This window comes from Grammomys surdaster, unplaced genomic scaffold, assembly GCF_004785775.1.
Source record: "Grammomys surdaster isolate TR1022 unplaced genomic scaffold, NIH_TR_1.0 165, whole genome shotgun sequence".
In the NCBI taxonomy this organism is placed as follows: Eukaryota; Metazoa; Chordata; class Mammalia; order Rodentia; family Muridae; genus Grammomys; species Grammomys surdaster.
Window position 1 is genome coordinate 13,728,186 of NW_021604613.1, and position 10,316 is coordinate 13,738,501.

At 42.4% G+C, this 10,316-nt stretch overlaps 1 protein-coding gene across 2 annotated transcripts in view; it reads right to left on the minus strand.

Moving 5' to 3' along the window:
* The window catches only part of Ica1l (islet cell autoantigen 1 like), a 34,519-nt gene that overhangs the window by 11,577 nt on the left and 12,626 nt on the right, over positions 1-10,316 (minus strand). For both annotated transcript variants that reach the window (XM_028765716.1, XM_028765715.1), the window contains exons 6-8: positions 8,264-8,362; positions 6,554-6,639; positions 4,381-4,424 (exon numbers count right to left, since the gene is read on the minus strand). In XM_028765716.1, the coding sequence (XP_028621549.1) occupies positions 4,381-4,424; positions 6,554-6,639; positions 8,264-8,362 (229 nt within the window). The remainder of the gene's footprint in view (positions 1-4,380; positions 4,425-6,553; positions 6,640-8,263; positions 8,363-10,316) is intronic.

Genomic DNA, 10,316 nt, shown 5'->3' on the forward strand with positions numbered 1-10,316 from the left:
GTCTGAACCTGTAAGGCATCCTACCCTGAGGTGAGGAAAGGGGATGATGAAGAACAGCCCCATTAAAATAATTCCCATCTAAAAATCAAGCAAATAATAAGTGGGGTCAGCATCCAAAGTTACTAAGACACATTTACAATATCCAGTGTTCAGCAAATGCTGTGGGGCAAGACTGTTGTACTGGCAAGAAGTCACGAAGCTAGAAGCCCTGTGTGAAACTGACTAACTGTCACATTTACTACTAAGACTCTCAGTTACTCAGTAATTGGAGAACTAAAGAAATCAGGATAAGAGAACTAGGAGACCAAGAGCAAGTCGGTAACCATGAGCACCTGAAGATGGAAGGGATGGGATGAGGGGCAGTCCTTCCTTTAGACGCTGGTTTGCAACTTTTCTCATACTCTACCTTCCCAAGAGCCAAGGAAGCCAGGGTGAAACTGCAGTGCCTGATGCTAGAAGAGAAATCATACACTGAAGAAGGCAGGAAGGCATTTCTTGCTTCAGCCCTCCCCCAACTCCAAGCAACACAGGGGGGAGGAAGACACCTGCCCTGTAGGAGGGAATAAATTAAGGCCAAGCCTTAGCTTGAAATCTAGTATTAGCCTCCAGACAGGGCCCCACAGGCTCTACCCCTCATACCACTAAAGGATGCTCTAGACCTTAGCCAGATGGCCCAGTAACTGTCACCAGTCCCTCCCACCCAGACAAATAATGTGGGTCACAGCAGGGAAATAATCACAGAACTTGACAGAGAATCACAGAGCTCAGTATAGGGCCCACCTTACTGACATCATCAACTACAGATTGAACAAACATGAGCTGGGGGGAAAGAATCCTTTTTTTAAAGTATTTATTGAGACAAGATCTCATACTGAGCTTAGGACAGCCTCAAACTGGTGGCAACCCTACTGTCTCTGCCTTTTAAGTGCTGAAATTTCAGGTGTAAGTCACCATGTCTATCACGGGGTGCATCATAGAGTTGAGAGGCCAATCTTACAGGAAAACGGAAACAAACTTGGATGTAGGGAGCCATCTAGTGCTAAACTAGTGGAAATGTCCACAGGCTCAGAGATTACAAGCCGGCTTTCTGGAAGGGCAGCCACAAACAAAGGCTTTCAGTGTGAAAATATAGTCTATAGATAAGAAGGAAAACCATCTCAAAGACAGGCAACTGGAGGAGAAAATATGAGAACTGGAAAAACCAAGAAATGTGAAACAGTATTAAAGAGTAATCATCTAGTCATTACAGTACAAGGGGGTCTTGAGAAGTTTAAGTAACTGAGGACTTCCCAAACCTAGAGGAGGCTATAAGGTGCAGGAAACTCAAGGGATGCCAGCCACTCTCATAAAAGAATAAGATATACAGTAAGCTCTCCAGCACTAAAGCAATGTATATAAAGCCATCCAATTTTGCTTGGGGTAGACTATACCACAGAACATTTACAGGTCAAGAGACTGTGGCATTAGGTAGTCATGGTATCCAAGGAAACTGGTAGCCAAGAAACTACACCCAGAAAAGCTTTCTTAAAAACAAAACAAAACAAAACGGGGAGGGGGGAGGGTTGGAGAGATGGCTCAGTGGTTAAGAGCACTGACTGCTCTTCCAGAGGTCCTGAGTTCAATTCCTAGCAACCACATGGTGGCTCACAACCACCTGTAATAGGATCTGATATCCTCTTGTGGTGTGTCTAAAGACAGCTACAATGTACTCATAATAAATAAAATCTTAAAAAACAAACAAATTAAACAAAACAAGTAAAGACAAAGCTGGGGCAATTTCTCTCACCAGGCCTGTCCTACAAGAAATGCTACAAATTCTTCAGATGGAAAGAGATGCTGTGGCTGGATGATGGTGCACGCCTTTAATCCCAGCACTCAGGAGGCAGTGGCAGGTGGATCTCTGAGTTTTGAGGCCATCCTAGTCTATGGAGTGAGTTCTAGGACAGCCAGAGCTACAAAGAGAAACCCTGTCTCAGGAGAGAGGTGGGGGGAGAGGAAGTTGGGGGGGGGGAGGGAGAGAGGGGGAAGAGATGCTAGTGAGGAGAAAACAACACACACATAACCCAGAAGGAGTAAAACTCATAACAGCACACACATAACCCAGAAGGAGTAAAACTCATGAGTAATATTAGAATTCTCTAATGAAAACATGACACATTAACTATTTGCGTCTTTAGTAATAGCCTAAATAAGGTAAGTAAAAGCAACAGTAACTACATAACAATAATTATGTTGGCAAAAAGACAATGCAGAAAGGTGTGAAGTGAGTCGGCAAGGTAGCTCAGCAGGACATGGCTCTTGCTGCCCAAAGTGACAACCTGAATTTGATCCCAAGGACACATGGTAGAAGGAGGGAACCTATTGTCCTCTGGCCTCCACATGTGGCCTCCACATGTGGACTGTTATATGCACGAACCTACATATAGAGACCCCTCACACAAATAAATGTAAATTCTTTTTTTTTTTTCCCCGAGACAGGGTTTCTCTGTGTAGCCCTGGCTGTCCTGGAACTCACTCTGTAGACCAGGCTGGCCTCGAACTCAGAAATCCGCCTGTCTCTGCCTCCCGAGTGCTGGGATTAAAGGCATGCGCCACCACCGCCCGGCTGTTTTTTTTTTTTTTTAATAAATGTAAATTCTTACAAAGTAAAATGAAGGCTAAAACCAGGTGTAGTAGCATGTAGTGTTAATCCCAGCACCTGAGAGGCAGAGGCAGACGGATCTCTAGGAGTTCAATGTCAGCCAATCTACAGAATGAGTTTCAGGATAGCCAGAGCTATGTAATAGTGAGGCCCTGTAATGAATAAACAACACAAAACAAAATCAACAAAATCCCCAAAGGCTACAAAGGTGTGTTCCTTTGATCCCAGCACTTGGAAAGCAGAGGCTGGTGGATGCCTGTGAGTTGTAGGCCAACCCGGTCTATATAGAGAGACCCTGTCTCAAAAAATATATATATAACATGAGACATCACAAATTCACAATGGGCCTGGGTGTGGCTGAGTTGGTAATGTCTTTCTGAGCATGAGAAAGACCATGGGTTCAGTGCCCAGTACCACACGAGGTAGGCATGACAGCACGTGTCTATAATCTCAGCTCTCTAGAGGTAGTGGAAGAAGGGTCTTAGGTTCAGTGTCATCTTTGGTTGTAGAGCCAGTTTGAGGCCAGCTTAGACTGCAAGAGACCCTGCAAATGTAGAGGGTTTTAAAATTTTTTAACCTATGTGTATGAATGTTATGCCTACATTTATATATATATATGTGCATATGTATATATGCTGCCTATACTATATATTATATATACATAAATACATATATGTATAAGAAAGTTGTTTATAAGATGGTATTTTGTAATCATAACTCAACATTGATCACAAAGAATGAAAATAAAGTATGACATAATATATGTGTGAATTATATATATACACACGTATGTATATAATTTATGTAAGGCATTCATATATGTATATATACATATGTGTGTATACATGTATACACATGTATATATACGTGTATGTGTGTGAGTGTGCACCGTATGTGTGTCTGGTCCCTGGAGTTGGAGTTACATCAAGTTGTGAGCTGCCATGGTAGGTGCTGGGACCCAAACCCAGATCCTCTGCAAAAGCAATGAACTGCTCTTTAACTGCTGAGCCATCAGCTTCTAGAGATTTTCCAAAACTAGTAATTTCAAGTTTTATTTTCATTCTTTGTGACCAGTGTTAAATTGTTATGATTACAAAATAAAACCACCTCATAAGTAGATTTTCTTGGTGAGTCTTGGTAATCCACAAAGCAGACATCTGCAGTTGACACACCAGAAATAAGAAGGACTGTAAGCACACTGCAGAAAAACCACCCAAGCACAGAGGAGAAATGTAAGAGGAGAACTATAAAGTTGGTATTAAAGCAGCATCAGCCAGGGAGGTCGAGTTGGTTCACACTTTTAATCCTAGCATTCAGGAGGAAGACACAGCTGATCCATGAGTTTGAGGTTAGCCTGGTCTACACAGAAAATCCCAGGCCAGTCAGATATACATAGAGACCCTGTCTCGAAACGTGGAAGGAATGAACCAAAGCAAGACCCCAACTAGCAATAATCAATAAGTGTAATAATGGATTAAATTCTTCCATTAAGGGCTAGTGACTGGTGACAGAAGGTACTTTTTTAGTCTCAATTATATGTGCCTTAAAATAAACTTGGTTTAGCCTCGATCCTATTAAGGAGAAACATACCTGAGGTGTACAAAGTGGAATTAAAAAGTGACATTTTAAATGCAATTTAAGTCAATCTTTTACAACATTTAAATCATCTGAATGACTGAGATAAATCATTTTGACATTAAAAATGTGGCCATTTCAATTTAATGCATCTGCCATCTTACCTGGTTCTCTCTCAGATCTCTCTTCCTCTTCAGACAAAGCTACCCTAAAGTAAAAACCAGAAAGCACATTCAAGGTTCATAGCCCCAGTTTCATATAATTAAAATTTTAATTCAGGAGGTACACAAAATACTTATCTGGTAGATAAATCTATAACAGAGTATTATTTCTATAGATCTGCACAAGCTATAAAAACCATTATTTTTATTTTATTTTTATTGTTGTTGGTTTTGTTTTGTTTTGAAGACAGGGTTTCTCTGTGCTGGCTGTTCTGGAATTCACTCTGTAGATCAGGTTGGCCTTGAATTCAGAAGAGATCTATACCTGCCTCTGCCTCTGAGTGCTGGAACTAAAGGCATGCAACTCCACCGCTCAGGACCTTATTCTTGGTTTTGACTACTTATTTCTGTAAACACTAACTCAGAGACTGTGTAGGAGTATAGGCACTGGGCCAAATACAAGGTTGAATATTCCTAATTTGGAAATCTGAAATTCAGAGCTTTGTCATAAATAAGAACTTCTTTATCATAATAAGACTTGTTTGTATATATACACTATTTAGAGTAATATCTCCATAGGCCACAAACATAAGACACACAAGACTCACACCAGTTCCTTTCTTCTGTTCCTATGTCTTCCTTTCAGCAAGGACTTCTAAAAGAAAGGGGACACAGTGTAGACGTATATGGAAATGTCTGGAGTCTTTGCTCTCAGCTGTGTAACTAATACTCTTCCTGGCCTTGACTACGGTTTAGAGTATTGCTCAAAGACTTTGGGGCTTTTTAAAAATTTTATTAAAATTATCCTAATCAGTTAAAAATATAGAAGAAAACAGAAACTAATTTCTTGTTTAGTCTTAGATTCATGCCTAAGATATCTATCTCATTTTTTTTTAGCCAAATATACCAAAATTCTTTTTTAAAGTCTAAAAACTGCCGGGCGGTGGTGGTCCACGCCTGTAATCCCAGCACTTGGGAGGCAGAGGCAGGCGGATTTCTGAGTTCAAGGCCAGCCTGGCCAGTGCTGGAATTAAAGGTGTTTGCCACCACCACCTGGCAAGATTTTTAAAATGTTCTTAAAACTTATTTATTTTATGAGTGCACTGTCACTGTCTTCAGACACACCAGAAGAGGGCATCAGATCCCATTACAGATGGTTGTGAGCCACCATGTGGTTGCTGGGAATTGAACTCAGGACCTCTGGAAGAGCAGTCAGTGTTCTCCATCTCTCTAGCTCCCCTCCCCATATATGATATTTTTAAACACCTTAATTTCATTTATGATTTTGATATCAACATAAAACTAAAATAAGATTGGGCTGGAGAGATGGCTCTGTGGTTAAGAGCAACAACTGCTCTTCCAGAGGTCATGAGTTCAATTCCCAGCAACCACATGATGGCTCACAACCATCTGTAAAATGATCCAGTGCCCTCTTCTGGTGTGTCTGAAGAGAGCAATGGTGTACTCATATACATAAAATAAGTAAATAAAAAGATTTTTGGAAAAAAAAACTAAAATAAGTTTAATCTATGCATAAAATTTCATACATACAAACATTTAGTTTGGATTTCCCATAGAGAATATGCTTGGGATCACCATCTACTCAAGAGTCTGTTCCTACTGGGCAGTCAGAGTTGTTGCTGTCTTACAGTTTGGAAGACAGGAGTGAAGCAGCAGAAAAGCAGAGACAGGGAGCAGGCCTGTACGGGCGGGGCCCAGTCTCAGCTGCGTCATTCCAAGATTGATTTCTAACAGTCACTGCACCTGGACTTGCCTGCTCTCCTGCCCCCCCCCCCGCCCTCCTTCCTCCCTGCCCCCCTGCCCTCCTGCCCCCTGTCCTCCTGCCCCGTCCCCCTGCTCTCCTGCCCCCCTGCTCCCCTGCCCCCCTGTCCTCCTGCTCTCCCTTCAAGGCATCCCTACAAAACTCAGTTCCTTACATAATGCACATCCTTCCCCAAGACAGAATCTGGATCATTGCCACAGCTGACTGGTACTTTTGGCATCTCCTTTGCCTACCAAGTAAATAGCAGGGATAGATGTTTGTGTTGTTTGGGAAAATGACATAGAATAAACATTCACTGAGCTGGAGAGGAGAGAGCCAATGACTATTTCCATGTGTGTTATGGGATAGCATTCAGGATTTCCATAGTACCAGAGGTAGCTTTTGCCTACTTACTTATTGAGATTTGTAGTAAGACAGCTGCCCTCTGCTTGTTCTTCTTTGTAGTCTGCAGTGAGATTGCCTGGAGTGTCTTGGAGTCTCTAAGGATACAAAATTTAAAGTTAAGTAAATTTAAAAAAATATTTCTTTTTACAATCAAAAGGAGAATAAAAATTTCAGACGCTATAAAATAGAACGAGTTCTGAGTCGAGAACGAGAGCTGTGGGAATGTGGGAGGGAAGGTGTCCTTTGCACTGAGCCCCATGGACACAGTTCCTCATCCTGGCCACCTGTGGAACCACACATAGACTGTGACATGCCTTAGAGAAAGGTCAGCCACTTGTGATAGGTCCAAAGAAAACAATGCCGCATTCCCTGCCTGCACCAAAATGCTAAAGATGTTCTGTCTAGATTCTTAGTAGAAATTAGGCACAGAATTTGCCTAATACATATACACTATTTATTGAAACATTTCTTATAGAAAAAGAAAACAACTTTAATCAAGGGCAGCTTTGGGGCTGAAAGATGTTATCTCACAAAATGACTTAAAAGATGGGCAAGATGGGCAGGATTAGGCCTTTAATCCTTTTCTGAACACTTTGTGAGTTCAAGGCCAGCCTGGTCTGCACAGTGTTCCAGACCATGCAGGGCCACAATGAGACCCTGTCTCAAAAAGGAAAAGACTTAAAAGGAGACTGGAGAGATAACACAGCAACTAATAATATGTTCTGGCTGGGCGGTGGTGGCTATACAGAGAAACCCTGTCTCAAAAAACCAAAACCAAAACCAAAAAAAAAAAAAAAAAAGAGTATGTTCCCTGTTCTCCAGGGAAGCCAAGTGCAATTGCCAGTACCCATATGAGGCAGCTCACAGCCACCTGTAACTCCACCCCTAGAGAGATCAGACACCTCTGACCTCTGCAGGCACCTGGGGCAAGAGTGCATGCCACACACCTCCTCCTTCAATATTTTTTTAAAAGATGACTTTTAAAATGCAGCAGAGGTAAGAATGGTAAGTTAAAAGGCTCTTAAAGCTAGCCCATCAGAACTGCGGAGATGGCTGTCACAGTGTGACCGTGTTGAAAAAGCCGAGTGCAAAAATGTGACTGGGTGCTGGACAAACATGGAGAGACTGTAATCACAGTGAGCACAGTGAGTGAGCGCCCTATTCATATGGACATGCTATAGAACAAGGACCTCTTAAATTTATCTCTGCAGCTGCGGTGGCACCATGTCAGGGCCATGCTGTGGGACCTGGGCATCATGAACCACATCTGTGTACTTTAAGTTTTTTATTACTAAACTTCACTTTCTAGAAATCTTTTTTTTAAGGATTTATTTTTAATTGTGTGTGCAGTGCCCACAGAGCCCAGAAGAGTGTGCTGTCAGGCCCTAGAGCTGGAGTTATGGGAGCTGTGAGTTGGGAACCAACCTTGGGTCCTCTGCACAAGCTCAGCTCTTACATTCTGAGTCACTGCCTCCAGCCCGCACCTTCCCACTTGCCTGTCAGACTTACCTCAGCCCTCAAGAGGCTTGTGTATTTTAGTGTTCCTGGCAGTTACTGGGACCTAGGCAGGACAGATCCTTAGGAGTCGGGAGTATGTTTCCCAGTGTTTCATGAGTTTGAAACTAAGCCCAGCAAAAGACAGTTTTAATGTTATCACCTAACTGAGGTGATTCATCTAAGCAGGAGGTTTACTCACATGTAAATATAAATATGACATACCTTGAGAGTCATGAAGTCGTACGGATGAAAGCCAGCATAGGCCTCTTGGATTTGAGACATCGTCTGAGCTGTTTTCTCCCAGAACCCAAGCAATGTTCTCTGTAGAAACAGAAAAGGCAACACTACAGTTCTGCCCATCCAAGGCCTGTTTGGGGCTGATTCCTCACTGTTGTGCTGCTCAGGAACTGATCCACTGTCTGAGAACCGGAAACCAGAAAGAACAGTGAACACTGAGTCTGTATGTGCACATGCTTGTCAGTACACAGCACTAGAATGTACCTACAGAATGAATACAGCTTATAATAAGAGAAAGAAAACCAATGGCTCCAAATACCTCAAAATCTAAAGTCCTGGGCTTCAAAGGCCAATAAAAACACCAATCTCTGCAGAAGGGACACATGTAATTTTTATGTTGGCATAGGTAAGTATTGCATGCACATGTTTGCATGGGTGTTTAGTATGTGTGGATGTGTGTCTTTGTGTGCATGTGCATGTCACAGAATGCCTATAGAGATCAGAGAACAACTAGTGGGAATTGGGTCTCTCAAGCCACCACGGGAGTCCCAGGGGTCAAATTCAGGTCATCAGCCTTGGTAACAAGCACCGTCACCTGCTGAAGATCTTTCTGGCCCAGAAGAATCTTTTTTGTTTGTTTGTTTGTTTTTGTTTTGTTTGCTGGGGTTTTTTTTTTTTTTTTTTTTTGAGACAGGGTTTCTCTGTGTAGCCCTGGCTATCCTGGAACTCACTCTATAGACCAGGCTGGCCTCAAACTCAGAAATCCGCCTGCCTCTGCCTCCCAAGTGCTAGGATTAAAGGCATGCGCCAAGAAGAATCTTTTTTTATGCTTTGTTTTACTTTGTGAGGCAGGGTCTTACTATGTAGCCTTGGCTGTCCTGGAACTTGCTATGTACACCAGGATGTCTACAACACACAGAAATCCACCTGCCTCTGCAGTGCCTCGGTTAAAGGTGTGTGCCACTCTGCTTAGCCCATGAGTATTTATTCACTAGAGAAAATACTACTAAATTTGATCTTTTGTTAAGGGCTCAACAAAGACTTGGCCCTGAAAACATGTTATTTAGGGCTTGAGAGATAGCTCAGAGGTTAAGAACACTGACTGCTCTTTCAGAGGTCCTCCCAGTACCCACATGATAGCTCACAACCATCTATAATGGGATCTGATGCTCTCTTCTGGTGTGTCTGACAACAACAGTGTACTCACATGTAAATATAAAATAAAGCTTTTAAAAAGAGTTATTTAGCTAACTGAGGTAATTTGTGATCTTCCTGTTGCTTCAAGATTCCTGTTCCAGGACAAAGGTTGAGACGGGAGAACAGAGGAGCACCGAGCTCACAGCTCTTAGACTCCAGCCTGCCACTGCCTTTACTTTCAAGGACATCTTTCCTTAGGTCTTTCATTGCATAGTGCCAACCTGAATCAGGGACACTGCTTTAAGACAGCAATGAGTAGCCTCTTCCTTTTACTAACTCTTTCCTTGTTCACTGGAAGCCTTCCACTGGCTGTTTATGAAGGCATGTGGAAGGCTGCAGCCACTGCCTTTTAGCTGGCACTAGTGCACTTTTCACATGAGACTTGAGGGAGAATGTGCGGGGGAGACTTAGGAGGTAGCTGTAGCACAGACGGCAACGTGGCAGGATGAGCGGCACGCAGCTCCGAGATCTGGTAAACGTGGGGCTTGAAGCCCAAATTACCATCTACTTAATTGTCATTGGCTTCATTATCTGTAGTCATTGCTTGACACAAAAGTTTTCAAGCTTTTGGAGCATGGTATTCTTTTTGCTTTTTTGTTTACTTTTGGGACAGAGTCTAGTCTTGAACTCTTAATCCTCCTGCCTCTGCAGTCCTAGGGTTACCTGCATAAGCCCCCATACCTGACTGGGCCCAGTATCACTACTTCAAATCAAAGTATGTATAACCAGAATTAACGAGTTTTATCTTACTCACCACTCCCCACCTTTGTTTCTTTTTCTTTGTTACTTTTTGTTTAGGTTTGGTTTTGGTTTTTTTTTTGTTTTTGTTTTTGGATTTTGG